The 18,735-nt window shown below is 52.3% G+C and overlaps 1 protein-coding gene across 4 annotated transcripts in view; it reads left to right on the top strand.

Annotated features, from left to right (window-relative positions):
• Positions 1-15,729, top strand: part of GMEB2 (glucocorticoid modulatory element binding protein 2) — a 109,899-nt gene extending 94,170 nt beyond the window's left edge. For all 4 annotated transcript variants that reach the window (XM_029612885.1, XM_029612884.1, XM_029612887.1 and 1 more), the window contains one exon: positions 15,078-15,729. In XM_029612885.1, coding sequence (XP_029468745.1) covers positions 15,078-15,700 — 623 coding nt within the window. In that variant the 3' untranslated portion in view covers positions 15,701-15,729. The remainder of the gene's footprint in view (positions 1-15,077) is intronic.
• The last annotated feature ends 3,006 nt before the right edge of the window (positions 15,730-18,735 follow it).

Here is an 18,735-nt window from a genome sequence, read left to right as displayed (position 1 = left end):
CAGCCTAGGACCGAGTAGGTATGGGGGTGGAGAGATCATGAAGCAGCAGGCTAGGACCGAGTAGGTATGGGGGTGGAGAGATCATGAAGCAGCAGGCGAGGACCGAGTAGGTATGGGGGTGGAGAGATCATGAAGCAGCAGCCTAGGACCGAGTAGGTATGGGGGTGGAGAGATCATGAAGCAGCAGCCTAGGACCGAGTAGGTATGGGGGTGGAGAGATCATGAAGCAGCAGGCTAGGACCGAGTAGGTATGGGGGTGGAGAGATCATGAAGCAGCAGGCGAGGACCGAGTAGGTATGGGGGTGGAGAGATCATGAAGCAGAAGGCTAGGACCGAGTAGGTATGGGGGTGGAGAGATCATGAAGCAGAAGGCTAGGACCGAGTAGGTATGGGGGTGGAGAGATCATGAAGCAGCAGGCTAGGACCGAGTAGGTATGGGGGTGGAGAGATCATGAAGCAGCAGCCTAGGACCGAGTAGGTATGGGGGTGGAGAGATCGTGAAGCAGAAGGCTAGGACCGAGTAGGTAGGGGGGTGGAGAGATCATGAAGCAGCAGGCTAGGACCAAGCAGTTGTAGGGGGTGGAGAGATCATGAAGCAGAAAGCTAGGACTGAGTAGGTATGGGGGTGGAGAGATCATGAAGCAGAAAGCTAGGACCGAGTAGGTATGGGGGTGGAGAGATCATGAAGCAGCAGGCTAGGACCGAGTAGGTATGGGGGTGGAGAGATCATCATACTAGGAGACTTCAACCTCCATGTCGATGCCACCCCCCTTACCCCTTCTTGTGAGGCATTCCTTACTGCACTCCAAGCTCTAGGCCTTAGACAAATTGTTGCCTCCCCCACGCACCAAGCTGGTCACTCCCTTGACCTTATATTCATCAACCACTGCTTCCTACCATCCCACCCCCCCACCTGCTCCCCTGTACCTTGGTCCGACCACTTCCTCATAAAAGCCCTCCTCCCCCTTAACTTCCCTACTACCCCCACTCCCTCAAACAACACCACCTTCACCTTCAGGAAACCCTGCTCTGGAGATGAACTGGCTCTTGCCATTTCCAACACATCCACTAGCCTTGACTGCTCCAGTCCAGAGACTGCCATCAAATCCTGGCTCAGCATGACTCTTGAAATTGCTGACAAACTATGCCCCATCTCCAGACGTAACATTACCCAACCCACAAAAAATCATCAACCCTGGTACACGACTGAACTAAGATCCCTAAAAAATACCCTCAGGCAGCGTGAGAGAAACTGGCGTAAAGCCCCCTCACCCCAACTCGCCTCAAGTTTCAAAACTACCCTTCACCAATATAGAATAACCACCCTCAAAACAAAAAGAGACTACTTTTCAGCTAAGATCCACCAATACATGTACAACCCGAAAGCCCTTTTCAATTATGTTGCCAACCTCACCAAATCCTCTCAGCCCACTATCCCTGAGAATGATGCCTCCACTAAGAGCGAAGAAATCGCCCAGTATTTCCTCACAAAAATCACCAACATCCTCCGCAGATTTCAACACCCTTCTCCATCCACCTCCCCTTCCCCCTCCCTCCAACCTTCCCCCACTTCACCCACCCTCCAAACCCTTGACCTGACTTCCGCTAAAGAAGTGGAATCTATTCTCAGAAAACTCAAACCAGCTTCCCACCCTTCAGACACCATTCCCACAAAATCCCTCCTCTCCATCCCGAACACTATATCCAAACCCATCGCAGACATCATAAACTCCTCCCTCTCTTCAGGCTCTGTCCCAGATGCTCTTAAACAAGCTATTGTCAAGCCCCTCCTAAAAAAACCAACACTAGACCCTAAAGACCCCGCTAACTTCCGCCCTATCTCTAACCTGCCCTTCCTATCCAAAATTATGGAAAAGATTGTAAACATCCAACTTACAGAATATCTAGAAAGCAACAACATTCTGCATCCAGCCCAATACGGCTTCCGTAAATACCTCAATACAGAAACCCTCCTGCTCTCCCTCACGGACCACTTACTCATAGGCATGGACCGAGGCAACTGTTACCTCCTCGCCCTACTCGACATCTCAGCTGCCTTTGATACCATCAACCATAACCTCCTCATCAACCGGCTATCCGAAATAGGCATCTCAGGCCTAGCCCTACTATGGTTTAAATCCTACTTATCTAACAGAAAGTTCTCCGTCAAGATAGGAAACGCCAACTCCACACTCTATCCCTTGTCTCAAGGTGTCCCACAAGGCTCCTCCCTCTCCTCCACCCTTTTCAACATTTATCTCACACCTCTATGTCAGCTCCTCACAGACCTCGGCCTCAAATTCTACCTCTATGCAGATGACGTTCAAATCGTCATTCCCATTCACAACTCTCTCTCAGATGCCCTTGCCTTCTGGAACACATGTCTTGCCAACATCAATGACTTCCTCACCAACATCCACCTCGCTCTAAACTCCTCCAAAACAGAGCTGCTCCTTATCTCTCCTCACCTCCCTCCCAAACCACCGATCTCCAACGATCCAGCTTTCAACGTCATAACACCCCAACCCACAGTAAGAGACCTTGGGGTTATCATAGATCAACAACTCAATCTCAAAAAACAGATCAACTCCATCCTCAAAGAAGGTTTCTTCAAGCTTCACATCCTGAAGAAACTCAGACCCCTCCTCCACTATCATGACTTCCGCACCGTCGTCCAAGCCACCCTTTCCTCTAAGCTGGACTACTGTAATGCCCTCTTCCTTGGCCTACCCTCCTCCACCACCAAGCCCTTACAAATGCTCCAGAATGCCATCGCCAGGGTCATCACCAACTCAAGGAAAGCTGATCACATTACCCCAATACTCAAAGAACTCCACTGGCTCCCCATCGCATCCCGAATTCTCTTCAAAATTCTAACCATAGTGCACAAGTCCATCCACTCGCACAATTCCAATTGGTTGGATGAACCCTTTCGTCCTATACGCACTGAACGACCCACTCGCACTGTCAACAAAGGCACCCTCTCCATTCCCCCTTTGAAAAAAGCCCACCTCTCCTCTACTAGGGACCGTGCACTATCCATTGCAGGCCCTAAACAATGGAACGCCCTCCCTACCACTCTCAGGCTAGAGCCATGTTACGCCAAGTTCAGAAAAAAACTTAAAACATGGCTCTTCCGACAAGCCTACCCTGATTAAGTACACCGACTTCTGCAAGTATCTTGCCTACGCCTTGTATATTCCTGTAAATAGTCCGTTGCAGTTTTTATTTATTGCTTTAATTCCTCCACCTCCTGCTCTTTGTATACTCCTCCTTGTTCGCCCTCCCTGTTCATTGTAATTTCTACCTTTAAAGTTACATTGTAAACCGGTATGATGTATGCATACTAATACCGGTATATAAAAGTTTTTAAATAAATAAATAAAAAATGAAGCAGCAGGCTAGGACCGAGTAGGTATGGGGGTGGAGAGATCATGAAGCAGCAGCCTAGGACCGAGTAGGTAGGGGGGTGGAGAGATCATGAAGCAGCAGGCTAGGACCGAGCAGGTGTAGGGGGTGGAGAGATCATGAAGCAGCAGGCTAGGACCGAGTAGGTATGGGGGTGGAGAGATCATGAAGCAGCAGGCTAGGACCGAGTAGGTATGGGGGTGGAGAGATCGTGAAGCAGAAGGCTAGGACCGAGTAGGTATGGGGGTGGAGAGATCATGAAGCAGCAGCCTAGGACCGAGTAGGTATGGGGGTGGAGAGATCATGAAGCAGAAGGCTAGGACCGAGTAGGTATGGGGGTGGAGAGATCATGAAGCAGAAGGCTAGGACCGAGTAGGTATGGGGGTGGAGAGATCATGAAGCAGCAGGCTAGGACCGAGTAGGTATGGGGGTGGAGAGATCAGGACGTGGCAGCCTAGGACTGAGTAGGTATGGGGGTGGAGAGATCATGAAGCAGCAGGCTAGGACCGAGTAGGTATGGGGGTGGAGAGATCGTGAAGCAGCAGGCTAGGACCGAGTAGGTATGGGGGTGGAGAGATCGTGAAGCAGCAGGCTAGGACCGAGTAGGTATGGGGGTGGAGAGATCGTGAAGCAGCAGGCTAGGACCGAGTAGGTATGGGGGTGGAGAGATCATGAAGCAGCAGCCTAGGACCGAGTAGGTATGGGGGTGGAGAGATCATGAAGCAGCAGGCTAGGACCGAGTAGGTATGGGGGTGGAGAGATCGTGAAGCAGCAGGCTAGGACCGAGCAGGTGTAGGGGGTGGAGAGATCATGAAGCAGCAGGCGAGGACCGAGTAGGTATGGGGGTGGAGAGATCATGAAGCAGCAGCCTAGGACCAAGTAGGTATGGGGGTGGAGAGATCATGAAGCAGCAGGCTAGGACCGAGTAGGTATGGGGGTGGAGAGATCATGAAGCAGCAGCCTAGGACCGAGTAGGTATGGGGGTGGAGAGATCATGAAGCAGCAGCCTAGGACTGAGTAGGTATGGGGGTGGAGAGATCATGAAGCAGCAGCCTAGGACCGAGTAGGTATGGGGGTGGAGAGATCATGAAGCAGCAGGCTAGGACCGAGTAGGTATGGGGGTGGAGAGATCATGAAGCAGCAGCCTAGGACCGAGTAGGTATGGGGGTGGAGAGATCAGGACGTGGCAGCCTAGGACTGAGTAGGTATGGGGGTGGAGAGATCATGAAGCAGCAGGCTAGGACCGAGTAGGTATGGGGGTGGAGAGATCGTGAAGCAGAAGGCTAGGACCGAGTAGGTATGGGGGTGGAGAGATCGTGAAGCAGAAGGCTAGGACCGAGTAGGTATGGGGGTGGAGAGATCGTGAAGCAGCAGCCTAGGACCGAGTAGGTATGGGGGTGGAGAGATCGTGAAGCAGAAGGCTAGGACCGAGTAGGTATGGGGGTGGAGAGATCATGAAGCAGCAGGCTAGGACCGAGTAGGTATGGGGGTGGAGAGATCATGAAGCAGCAGCTTAGGACCGAGTAGGTATGGGGGTGGAGAGATCATGAAGCAGCAGCTTAGGACCGAGTAGGTATGGGGGTGGAGAGATCATGAAGCAGCAGCCTAGGACCGAGTAGGTATGGGGGTGGAGAGATCGTGAAGCAGCAGGCTAGGACCGAGCAGTTGTAGGGGGTGGAGAGATCATGAAGCAGCAGCCTAGGACCGAGTAGGTATGGGGGTGGAGAGATCGTGAAGCAGCAGGCTAGGACCGAGTAGGTATGGGGGTGGCGAGATCGTGAAGCAGCAGGCTAGGACCGAGCAGTTGTAGGGGGTGGAGAGATCATGAAGCAGCAGCCTAGGACCGAGTAGGTATGGGGGTGGAGAGATCATGAAGCAGCAGGCGAGGACCGAGTAGGTATGGGGGTGGAGAGATCGTGAAGGAGAAGGCTAGGACCGAGTAGGTATGGGGGTGGAGAGATTGTGAAGCAGAAGGCTAGGACCGAGTAGGTATGGGGGTGGAGAGATTGTGAAGCAGAAGGCTAGGACCGAGTAGGTATGGGGGTGGAGAGATTGTGAAGCAGCAGGCTAGGATCGAGTAGGTAGGGGGGTGGAGAGATTGTGAAGCAGCAGGCTAGGACCGAGTAGGTATGGGGGTGGAGAGATCGTGAAGCAGAAGGCTAGGACCGAGTAGGTAGGGGGGTGGAGAGATCATGAAGCAGAAGGCTAGGACCGAGTAGGTATGGGGGTGGAGAGATCGTGAAGCAGCAGGCTAGGTCCGAGTAGGTAGGGGGGTGGAGAGATCATGAAGCAGAAGGCTAGGACCGAGTAGGTAGGGGGGTGGAGAGATCATGAAGCAGAAGGCTAGGACCAAGTAGGTAGGGGGGTGGAGAGATCATAAAGCAGCAGGCTAGGTCCGAGTAGGTATGGGGGTGGAGAGATCGTGAAGCAGCAGGCTAGGACCGAGTAGGTAGGGGGGTGGAGAGATCATGAAGCAGAAGGCTAGGACCGAGTAGGTATGGGGGTGGAGAGATCGTGAAGCAGAAGGCTAGGACCAAGTAGGTAGGGGGGTGGAGAGATCATAAAGCAGCAGGCTAGGTCCGAGTAGGTATGGGGGTGGAGAGATCGTGAAGTAGCAGGCTAGGACCGAGTAGGTATGGGGGTGGAGAGATCGTGAAGCAGCAGGCTAGGACCGAGCATAAGAACATGCCATACTCGGTCAGACCAAGCCCAGCATCCTGTTTCCAACAGAGGTCAGTCCAGGTTACAAATACCTGGCAAGTACCCAAACAAATAAATCCCTTGCTACTAATTCCAGTAATAAGCAGTGGCTGTTCACTAAGTTAACTTAATTAATCACAGTTTAGGGACTTCTCCCCCTGGAACTTATCCAAACATTTTTTTAAACCCAGCTGTTCTGAAAGCCTTAATCATATCCTCTGATAATTAATTCCAGAGCTTAATTGTGCATTGAGTGAAAAATAATTTTTCCCATTGATAAGCAGGCTGAATCAGCCATGCTATCTGAGTGATGTCATCTGACGGCGGTCTTGGGACTTTTCTCTCTCGAGGCAAAGCTTCGATCTGCTGCACCTGCGTGACTCTTCCTACACGCGGCGTGTCATTGGTCTCCTCAGTGTTCGTTTTTCTGCGCTCCAGCACGGACGTATGTGTTTTTTTCTCCTCATCATGTCTCCTCACGTCAGGGACTTTTTCTCCTTTTTTCTATATTTTTTCACACAAGCGATCCCAGAACAGCACTTTTCAGTGCTATTGAAATGTCCTAAAAGCTGGGGGGTTAAATTATTGTCAGTACGGACACATGTTTTTTTGCAGAGAATTCCCCCAGAAATAAATCTGGAACAGGGGGTTCCTTTCCAACCTGCGCTACCTAACGTAGTCCTTACCACCCATGGCTAGGAGGCGCATGTGGACGGCCTCCACACACAGGGGAACTGGACAGCTCAGGAAGCTTGGTACCAGATAAACGTCCTGCAGCTTCAGGCGATCCACTATGCTCTTTGGGCATTTCAGGATTGGCTGTTCCACAAAGCAGTCCTGATTCGAACAGACAGTCAGGTAGCAATGTGGTATATGAACAAGCATGGAAGCACGGGATCGTACCTCCTCTCAGGAGGTGGTGCCGATCTGGGCTTGGGCTCTGTCGCAGGGTATGTCCCTATGAGCAACGTACCTGGCTGGGGTGTTCAAAGTACTGGCCACTCTTTCTAGCCGCACGAGTGGTCCTTAAATCCGGCAGTAGCAGCCCGGGGACAGACGGACACCCTGCCTCTGATGTCTTTGCTCTCCATTGGGGCACAGGTCTCCTCTATGTGTAACCTCCTATTCTGCTTCTCATGAGGACTCTACTGAAGCTCCAAACCAGGGGACCATGATTCTACTGGTCCAGAAAATTCTTTCATGATCATGTGGTCCTGCATGCACATCCCAGGTTCCTGATGAAGGCCGTGACTAATTTTCACATCAATCAGTCCATTGTGTTGCCACCTTTTTTTTCCCGAGGCCCTGTTCCCCTTTTACATACTTTGGATTGCAAAAGAGCTCTAGCCTTCTACCTAGAACGCTCAGCCGGCCATAGGCAGTCCACCCACCTGTTCATATCTTTTGACAAGAATAAAATGGGGGTTGCAGTGGGCAAACAGACCGTAACCAGCTGGTTTGCAGACTGCATCTCATTCTGCTATGCCCAATCGGATCTTCATCTAGTCGGCAAGTTAAGGCTCTCTCTGTGAGGGCTATGGAGGTGACAGTGGCCCATTTACGGGCAGTCCCCATTGTTGAAATTTGCAGGACTGTGGCTTGGAGCTCCTTACACATATTTACCACCCATTACTGCTTGGACAAGGATGGTCGACAAGATGGTAGATTCGGCCAATCTGTCCTGCACAGTCTCTTCCAGACTTAAACCCAACTCTTCCTACCCAAAGCCCCCTGGAAGTTGGATCCAAGGTGTTTCCCTACTGCCCAGCAGTTGTTATTGTGCCCGTTGGCACCTTGTTCCTTACCTGGTGGTCTTACTTGTTGCCGGAAACAGCCTGGAGCTTGGAATTCACCCACATGTGAGGACTACCATCCTGCTTGTCCTTGGAAAAAGCAGAGTTGCTTACCTGTAACAGGTGTTCCCTGTACGTACCCGGGTCAGTCCAGACACCTGGGTTTTGCCTCCGGACCAGCAGATGGAGACAGAGCAAAACTCTGAGTGGCTCTGTCATATACCAGGGTGCCACCCACAGCCTCTCAGTCTTACTCTGTCTCCAGCAGATAGCAGGTGCAAAACCCACAGTCTCTGGAGATTCCTGTCTAGCTTAGTTTAGTTTAGTCAGGATTGGATTTTTCTTTCTCTACGCGGGTTGTAAAAAAAAAAAAAAAAGAAGAAGAAGATAGAGAAGACTTCAGGTCCTTGTAGCTGAAAGCCTCCCAGGGGGTTAGAAGGTTCTGAGGGGACCATACCCCCTGGTTGAGGCCGCTGCTCAGGGTCGAGGACCTGGTCCCTTAAGGGTAGCAGCGTCGGGGGTGATACCGGGGAGCCCGGCTCACTCATCCCTCACTGGAGCAGGAGGTCCAGCACCAAGGACAACGATCGGCAAGTGCTACGCTGTTAAAAAAAAAAAAAAGTTTGTTTATTATTTCCTGTTTTGCGCGCCGGCTCTCTGCTTCTGTCGCTGCTGTTCTGTCTTTTTGTTTGCAGTTTCGTCGCCGTTTTCAGATAGCGGGAGGGACAGATGCCGCGGGGGTCATCGTGCCGCGCGTGCGCGTGTCTCGCGCGACGGCCTGTGTTCGGGGTGCGTGCAGGGAGACGAGGGCTCTTCCAATTAAGGGGGGGGGGGTCAGATGCGAGCGCTGCGGTCGCCGGGGAGCGCAGGACCGGCTGAGGCAGGGCTGATTGATCTGTTCCCGCTGAGTGCGGGAATGGCAGCCATTTTGAACTCGCTCCAGGATGCCACGCGGTCAGCGTTGGGGGAGGGATCGCTGCCTCCCGCGCTTTCTCCTCAGCAGCTCTCATCGGGGGGGCATGCTCCAGCGGGGGAGGTCTCTCCCATACGGGAAGAAAGCTCGGGGGCAGGCTCCTCCTCTGAATCGTCTTTTTCATTAGAATTTGTGCTACTTATGCACAAGGTTTTTAAGGCTAAGAAAGCGGGTAAAAAGCTGACTCCTGGGAAGCTGGGGCTGCAGCCGAACTCCCAGGAGAAACGTAAAGGCACAAGTCCCGAGGGGATACGGACCCGCCGAAAGGAAAAAGACCATTGAGGTCCGTGCCACCTGGGACGGACACGGATTCCACATCTCAAGACGAATCGGACCCTCTGGTAGGGCCCCTGGGGGTGCCAGCTGAGGCAGATCCGGAGGTACCGGCGCAACCCGGTACTAACAAGGGAGCGCCAGCCATGGATGGGGACGACCCACGGGTGGTACGTCTCTTTAAAAAAGATGAGCTGGCACCTCTGATTCCAGCCATTCTGCAGGAGCTCGGCATAGACGCTCCACTGGCGGAATCCCGTCTGGGAGCTATGGACCTGGTCTTATTGGGCCTCAGGGGACCCGCAGTGTCCTTTCCTTTTCACTTCTCGGCGACAGACCTTCTCTTCCGGGAATGGGACACTCCGGATTTGGGTCTGAAAGTGAGCAAGGCGATGGACAAGCTGTATCCTCTCCCTGAAGACGCTTTGGAGATCCTGCGTCTTCCTCGTGTGGATGCGGCGATGTCAGCCGTGTCGAAGAGGTCCACGATTCCAGTGACGGGGGCTATGGCTCTCAAAGACGTGCAGGACAGGAAGCTGGAGCTCCAGCTCAAGGTCTTCGAGGTGTCGGCGCTGGGGGTTCGCGCAGTGATATGTAGTAACTTTGCACTTTGGGCGGGCCTTCGCTGGGCCCAGCAACTCCAGGCCAATGCCGATCTCTCGGAAGGAGAAGCCACACAGGCGGGTCATCTGGAGGCAGTAATCGCCTACAGCGCGGATCTCCTGCGCACGTCTGCCAGATCCATGGTCTCCGCAGTTTCTGCACGCCGTCTCCTTTGGCTCCGGAATTGGGCTGCAGATGGTCCCTGCCCTTCAAAGGGAAGTTGTTGTTTGGCAAGGAGCTGGATGATATGATGCAGTCACTGGGAGAAAACAAGGCCTATAAACTTCCAGAGGACAGGTATCGATCTCGGGGATCGTTTTCTGCTAGGTCTCGGTTCCGGGGAAATAGAAGGTCCCGTCCAGCGAGATCGTCCGGGTCGTCCTACCGAGCGGGTTCTTCTAGGCAGCCGTCATGGTCTCAGTCCTTTCGCGGCAGACGATTCGGAAAGCAAAGTAACACTCAGTCGGGGGCAGGTTCTAAGACCTCACAATGAGATACGGCCGGTCCATTCCTCTCCTCAGGTTCCTCATCCGGTACCACACGTGGGGGCCAGACTGTCGCTGTTCTTCGAGGAATGGACCAAAATTACGTCGGATCAGTGGGTCCTCTCCGTGATAAGTCAAGGCTACACCTTAGATTTTGTACAGACTCCTGCAGACAAGTTCCTCGTCTCTCCCTGCAAGTACCGGGAAAAGAGAGAAGCAGTGCAGGGAACTCTGCAGCGCCTACAGGACTTGGGGGCCATAGTGCCGGTGCCGGCCGAGCAGCAGCACAGGGGTCGCTACTCCATTTACTTCATTGTCCCCAAAAAGGAGGGGACATTCAGACCGATATTAGACTTAAAAAGTGTCAACAGGTGTCTCCAGATACCACGGTTCAAAATGGAGACTATTCGCTCGGTTATCGCCTCGGTTCGTCCGGGTGAGTTTCTGGCCTCGTTGGACCTCACAGAAGCATATCTCCATATTGGCATACAACCGTTTTACCAGAGGTTTCTCCGGTTCTGCATTCTGGGCAGGCATTACCAGTTCCGAGCCCTCCCTTTCGGGCTCGCCACCGCTCCCCGCACGTTCACCAAGGTGATGGTGGTGGTGGCAGCTCAGCTTCGGAAGGAAGGTTTGCTGGTGCATCCCTATTTGGATGATTGGCTGATTCGAGCGAAGTCCGAGCCTCTGTGTCAGATGGCGATCCAGCAGGTCCTTCAGCTGTTGCGCTGTCTCAGATGGGTGGTCAACCTTACCAAAAGTCGTCTGACCCCGACACAGTCCCTGGAATTCCTGGGCGCTCTGTTCGACACGAGGCAGGGCAAGGTATTTCTCACAGCCGAACGAGTGGTCAAGATACAGGGTCAAGTGCGGAACCTGTTGGCTCTACAGATCCCACTAGTGAGAGATTATCTCAAAGTTTTGGGCTCCATGGCATCCACTTTAGCTTTGGTGCCATGGGCATTTGCGCATCTGCGTCCTTTACAGTCCGCTTTGCTGTCCCGCTGGAATCCGGTGTCGGAACAGTTTCATCTACCGCTTCCACTTACGGCCCGGCGAGAGCCAGTCTCGAGTGGTGGCTTGTCCCGAATCATCTGACGTGTGGAGTTCCCCTGGTAATGACCGACTGGACAGTTGTCACCATGGATGCCAGTCTCTATGGCTGGGGAGCAGTGTGCCTGGGACGTTCGGTGCAGGGACAGTGGTCCAGAGCTCAATCGCGGTGGTCCATCAACCGCTTGGAGACAAGGGCGGTATCTCTAGCCCTGCATGCATTTCTCCCGATGCTTCGGGGGAAATCAGTCAGAGTTCTGTCAGACAACGCGACCATGGTTGCGTACATCAATCGCCAAGGCGGAACCAGGAGTCACTTAGTGGGGTGGGAGGCGCAACAGTTGATGTGCTGGGCGGAGCAACATCTCAGCAATATTGCGGCACATCGCCGGGGTGGACAACGTTCAGGCAGACTTTCTCAGTCGGCACCATCTAGATCCCGGAGAGTGGGAGTTGTCCGACGAGGTGTTTCGTCTAATCTGCGAGAGATGGGGCACGCCCCACATGGATCTGATGGCCACTTTCCAGAATGCAAAGGCCCCACGGTTCTACAGTTGGCGCAGGGAAAGGGGGGCAGAGGGAGTCGATGCTCTGGTCCTTCCCTGGCTGACAAACGTGTTACTGTACGTGTTTCCGCCCTGGCCCCTGATAGGCAAGGTGCCTCGCCATATAGAGCTTCACCCATCGGAGGTAATCCTGATAGCGCCGGAGTGGCCCCGGCATCCATGGTTTGCAGATCTCCTCAACCTGGCAGTCGAGGCCCCTCTTCGGTTTCGTGGGTCCGCGGTTCTTCTTTGTCAAGGCCCCATCTGTTTGGAGGAGGCGGATCACTTCTGTCTCGCGGCATGGCTTTTGAAAGACAGCGCTTAACGAATAAAGGATACTCTGATGCGGTGGTAGCTACCTTACTGAGGTCATGGAAACCGTCTACATTCTTAGCTTATGTTCGAGTGTGGACAGTTTTTGAAGATTGGTGTGCGGACCCTATGCGGGCATCTGTTTCCGACATTCTGGGATTCCTTCAGGCAGGTCTTGCTAAAGGTCTATCTTGTAGTTCGCTCCGGGTTCAGGTGGCGGCTCTGGGTTGTCTTCGGGGTAAGGTCCAAGGAGTAGCCTTAGCCTTACACCCGGAAGTGGTGCATTTTCTTCGGGGGGCTAAACTCTTGCGCCCTCCGCTGCGTCAACCGTGCCCTTCCTGGAACCTCAATTGGGTGCTTTCGGCCCTATGTTCAGCTCCGTTTGAACCTATCAAGCGAGCGACCCTGAAGGACCTTACACTGAAAGTGGTATTTCTAATTGCGATCGCGTCAGCCAGAAGGATATCCGAGCTACAGGCGTTGTCGTGTAGGGAGCCGTTTTTGCGAACCTCGGATTCGGGAGTGTCGTTGAGGACTGTTCCCTCTTTCCTGCCGAAGGTGGTGTCCTCTTTCCATTTGAATCAGTCAGTGGAGCTCCCGTCGTTTCCCGAAGGGGAGCGGACTGATGCGATGGCACGGGATTTACGGAAACTGGATGTTCGCAGGGTGCTGTTGCGTTATCTTGAGGTAACGAATCCCTTCCGTGTGTCGGACCATCTTTTTGTTTTGTGGAGTGGTTCAAAGAGAGGAGGTGCAGCCTCGAAAACTACGATAGCACGCTGGCTCAAGGAGGCTATTGGGTCGGCATATTTGCTACGTGGGAAGGCGGCACCCGTGGGCCTTCGGGCTCATTCTACGCGGTCTCAGGCCGCTTCTTGGGCGGAATCTTTTCAGGAGTCACCTCAGGAAATTTGCAGGGCAGCGACGTGGAAGTCATTGCATACTTTTGCGAGATATTACCATGTGGATGTCCGAGCCTCGACTGAGGGTGGTTTTGGCGAGGGAGTTCTCCGAGCGGGACTCTCGGGCTCCCACCCTAGATAACTTGGCTCTGGGTCATCCCAGGTGTCTGGACTGATCCGGGTACATACGGGGAAAGGAAAATTGGTTCTTACCTGATAATTTTCGTTCCTGTAGTACCACGGATCAGTCCAGGGACCCGCCCTTATCTGTATGTTTTGTACTGTTGCAGTGACGGAGAGTCCGCTCGTATATTCTTACCGGGCTGTTTGTTATATTTTATCATTGTTTACTCCTGTGGTTCTGGGAATTCTGTTCCAGTTAGGGGTTTTGGACCCGGTTGTTTCTCGGCGAGGTATGGTTAGCCAGATAGTTTGGTTATTAGTTCCATTCTGCTTTGACATTAAGTAAGACTGAGAGGCTGTGGGTGGCGCCTTGGTATATGACAGGAGCCACTCGGAGTTTTGCTCTGTCTCCATCTGCTGGTGCGGAGGCAAAACCCAGGTGTCTGGACTGATCCGTGGTACTACAGGAACGAAAATGATCAGGTAAGAACTAATTTTCCTTTCTCCTAGGACAGCAGGATGTTAGTCCTCAGGAAACCCCCCCACCATTCCGCAGAGTTGGTTTCTCCTTCATTTTTGTTATTTTTTTGCTTGTATTTTTCACTGTTATGAGACTGAAGTGGGACCTCGCGTGAACATGCAGATAGTGGCATGCTCAGTGTGCTGGTCAAAGCTTCTAGAAACTTTGACAAAAGTGTTCCATGCTGGGCTCCATCTGATGATGTCACCCAGTTGTGAGGCCTGACATCCTGCTCTCCTAGGAGAACACCTGTTACAGGTAAGCAACTGTGCTTTCTGCCATAAGTCTGCACATACACTGTTAACAGGATCTGTCAAATCACATCAAGTGCGAGCTAAGCGTCCTCCATGGCTCATCTTCAGAATGTACTGATTGAGGATATCTGTAGAGCGGCTACATGGTCATCTGTCCATACCTTCACCTCTCACTACTGCCTAAACTAACTGGTGGCTTCAAATGTGATTGGCCAGAAAGACATGTCCACCGGGAAAGTAGGGTAACAAAAAAAATAATAAAGAGAAGGAAATTCGCAAGGTTTGGGCAAAGAATGGGAATGGTGACTTGTTAACACAGGGTTCCACCCTCGTTCTTTCACCCTTCTGTTCAGTTTCTTCTTTTACCAGAGCTTGGGACTCCCAGACAGCATGGCTAATTCAGCCGGCTTATCGACAGAGAAAAGCGAGTTTGCTTACCGTGAACAGTGTTTTCCATAGATAGCAGGATGAATTAGCCATGGACATGTCTGTTGTAACCCTCCCAATCATGGCGCTGCCCTCTAGCTTTGTTAAACACTGAGGAGACTGCTGACGCGCTGCGCGTAGGAAGAGCCACATAGGCACAGCACTTCAAAGCTTTGCCTTGAGAGAGAAAGGTCTGCAAGAACACCGTCGGATGACGTCACCCAGACAGCATGGCTAATTCATCCTACTATCTAGGAAAACACCATTTACAGTAAGCAAACTTGCTTTTCTCCGATTAGTTTTAAATGTGCCACATGCTAACTTCATGGAGTGGCTCCCTAGTCCTTCTATTATCTGAAAGAGTAAATAACCGATTCACATCTACCCGTTCTAGACCTCTCATGATTTTAAACACCTCTATCATATCCCCCCTCAGCCGTCTCTTCTCCAAGCTGAAAAGTCCTAACCTCTTTAGTCTTTCCTCATAGGGGAGCTGTTCCATTCCCTTTATCTCTGTACCTTATCCAGATCAGTTATGGTATGGGAGGGTGGAGACAGGTGCCTAGGACCGAGCAGGTGTGGTGGGGAGAGATCTTGGAGCAGCAGGATAGGAACTGAGCAAGTATGGGGGGGACTAGAGCTGTAATTAATTATCCTTTGTCTTTGCTGATATTTGTGTACTGCCGTTTCCTGTTTCCTTCTATTAGCACTGGAGCAGCAGTGTGATGAGCACAGGAAGCGAGCCAAGGAACTAAAGCACAAATCACAGCACCTCAACAATGTTCTTATGACCCTGACACCTGTCACCATCCCCTCACCTGTCAAAAGACCTCGACTCACACGTGCAACATCAGGCCCTGCTGCTATATCCTCCCCCATTTCAGCACAGACGCCACAATTACACACACTGACTCAGGGAGTGCCAGTTTCACAGATCATTAGCCTCCCTTCCAGGAAAGTGGTGTCCACCCTTCCTGGCAGTCTTGTGAGCAAAGGTTCCTCACAGGCCAGTTCTCCATTATTAGGTGGATACACGGTATTGGCATCCCAGGGCTCCTCTTTCCCTGGTGCGCTGGAGATCCACCCCGACTCCTCCAACCTCACTGTCCTCAGCACTGCAGCCATTCAGGATGGTGGCACTGTGGTGAAGGTGCTGAGCCCAATCCAGCTGCTGACACTGCCCGGACTGGGGAGCACCCTGCAGAATGTGGCACAGATGGCTCCTACTGGGAGCACTATTGTAGCTCTAGCAGCTTCAATGGCAGAGGAGCACAGCACCACCACTACCATTGAGGTGTCAACACTGGCAGAAGAAGAGGAGCAGAAATGAGAGACTCGAGGACTTGAAATGACCTCTCTCCTCCTGACTGCATGGAAGGTGAGGGCAGGAAAGGAGCTGGGTCTCCAGAAGGACGTCATGAAGGAACCAAAGGGCAGGAAGATGACCAAACACAATGTCAAGGAAGAAATCCTGTGCCCTGCCCTATGTAACGAGTCGCTGTGAGGGCTGTACATTGGCCAAAGCATTGGGGGTAGGGGGCATTGGAGAGCAATGACCAGGCCCAGCTGAGCATGGGAGATGCCAGGGTCAGAAAGAGCAGAGTCTCTGATCACCGAAGGGGAGGGATAGTGATGAAATAGTGAGCCTGTGCCTGGAGGTAGGAGAAGGGGTCAGGGTGAGCAGTGGAGGAGTGCAAGGGTGTTCCTTCCTTCCTCCGCACCATAGTATTATACAGGCTGAAACGCTAAGGATATTTTAGTCAGAGCACGTGACTGTTTCTATGGTTAGTGCAGTATAAGGACTGAGATGCTTAAGTCTTTCCCTGCTAAGCCAGTCACAAGGAAGCTGCCTGGCCTGAGAGACATTATCCTTGTCTTTATGTGTTATCTTTTGGGGTTTTAATTTAATTCCCATGGCTGTGTAAGGTAGCTGCTGCAGAACCTATAGGAAAGATTTCAGGGGTGGATGTGTGTATGTGTCAGCCTTTTGGAGAGGGCCTATGTATAGGACCAAGACCATTTCTGACTGCTGTGCATATTCCAGAGCTATTGGCTTCTCCCTCTCTTTCCTTGATCCCCTCTTGATGTGTAGCCAGTTTCTGAGAAGTCCTCTGATATGCACATGTAGGGACATGAATGGTACCACAGGCACTAAGCAGTTTGACTGAGTGTGGTTTCATCCCCTGGCCTGTGTATGAAGCTCTGCAAACGGGAGGAAATTCTGTTTCTCAAGATTGTTGATCAGGGAATTGTAACAGAATTTGATACAAACCTGATTGTGCTGTTTTTTCCTAATACGAGAGAAAGTTCCATTCCCTGTACGTACCCGGATCAGTCCAGACCGTGGGTTGAGCCTCCTGTCCAGTAGATGGAGACAGAGAAAAACTCAAAGGGTATCCTGTATCAGGACAGTGCTCACCCTGCATCCCTTCAGTATTTCTCTGTCTCCAGCAGATGCAAATAGTAGAACCTGTGGTTCCCTCTTTTGTAGCAGTTTTGGTTTGCAGAAGTTTCTTCTTCCTTCTTTCTCTGCTTTTAAGGATCAAGCAATTATTAGTTAATTCCCAATATTTAAAAAAAAATAAAAAATTGGAGTGATTTAACTGGAGCAGTCTGTTCTGCTCCTAGCTCTTGATTGGGCCTAGGGGGAACCTGTCCCCTTGATTTCTTCAGCCTAGGACCCTTTTCCTGGTGGCCTCTTGCCTGGCTTGGAGTGATACTGGTGGTCCAGTCCCTCCCCCGTCCAGACCCCTGAGATGTGTCATGCCTCGGGTCTCCTGTGGTCAGAGAAGTGAATTCCTCTCTCACTTTAAGCTGTTTAAAAAAAAACAAAACAGCAGAGAAAAGCCTTTATTCTGTTATTCAGTACCTGGGACAAGGACCAGCAACTCAGGGGAAGGAGGGGTGAGCAGTTTTTTTTCTCTCCTGCTCGCTGCAGTGAGGCACAGGAGGACTTTTACTGTTCTCTCGGTAACTCCTCGCTACCCCCCCCCCCCCCCCCCCCCCGCTGCCTCAATCGCCATTTTGTGTGGCATGTGGAAAGCTGGCTTTGCGGCTCCCCCGCGAGGGGGTGTGCTTGAATTGTGTAATCGACGGAGAGGGGCCCTCCTTGGGGCCGACGAAATCAGCTGTGTCTAGAAAATCAGCTATCCTTGTTTGAGCCGACAAGCGCGCTGCTAGGCAGGCCCCGGCCCTGAAAACCGCAGGAACGGTGGCCATCTTGGCTGCAGAAATCCAGCCTATTTCTCTACCAGATGGGGGAAGGGATTCTGAAAATAATCCCCACCAAATTTAAGCCCCGTGGACTCTCCAGATTTGATCCCAGACCCTCAGGATGCTAATCCCCCTCCTCCAATTCCAGGGAAAGCCCCCTCATTTTACAACTGATTTTATACTTTTATTGCATAAAGCTTATGTCGCTAGCTTGCTGCAGCAGGAGGATCCCCCCAAAGTCCCCCCTCCCCTGCAGGCTCCTATAGGCCCCCCCTGCAAAGTCCCCCCTCCCCTGCAGGCTCCTATAGGCCCCCCTTGCAAAGGTGCCTAGGGCATCTTATGACCAGGCACCCAAGCTTCCAGATTCCCAGGGGTCTAATCGGGGGATCCCCCTACCCCTCCTCAGCTCCTGGACCCTGATCCGGATGCAGATTCTATAACTCTGAATCCACCGGTTGAAGGCAACGACCCGCGTGTCTTGCGCTTATTCCAGCGGAAGGAGCTGGAACCGTTCATACCATTTGTTCTAGCCGAATTGGGCATCGATGCCCCTCTGGAGGACGCCACGAGTACCCCAGTTTCCAGTAACGTGGACCCTGTCTTGGCAGGACTGAGAGCCCTTCCACGAACCTTCCCTTTTCATCCTATGCTAATGCAGTTACTGCTCTGGGAATGGGAAGCTCTGGAATCCGGTTTGTGGGTAGGCAGGGCAATGGACAAGCTCGATTCCCTCCTGGACCAATGCCTAGAGATGCTTAAGGTCCCTAAGGTGGATGCTTCAGTATCTGCTGTAACAAAAAGAACCACCATCCCAGTGGTGGGAGCAACAGCTTTGAAGGACCTTCAGGATCGGAAGTTGGAGGTACATCTCAAGAGGATTTTTGAAGTCTTAGCACTTGGTGTTCGGGCGACAGTCTGTAGCAGTCTCATGAGGCGGGCAAGCCTCAGGTGAGTTCAACAACTACTCAGCACCAAGGATCTCCCGTCTGCAGAGGTGGAACAGGCGAAGCGGCTGGAAGCCGCGGTTGCATATGGGGCTGATGCCCTCTATGATCTTTCAGGGTGCAGGCCAGAGCCATGGTTTCAGCGGTGTCGGCCAGACGACTCCTCTGGCTGCGATATTGGGCAGCAGACTCCTCTTCTAAATCACAG

Source organism: Rhinatrema bivittatum, chromosome 8 (assembly GCF_901001135.1).
Source record: "Rhinatrema bivittatum chromosome 8, aRhiBiv1.1, whole genome shotgun sequence".
Taxonomy (NCBI): domain Eukaryota; kingdom Metazoa; phylum Chordata; class Amphibia; order Gymnophiona; family Rhinatrematidae; genus Rhinatrema; species Rhinatrema bivittatum.
This window is presented reverse-complemented; position numbering and strand designations above follow the sequence as displayed.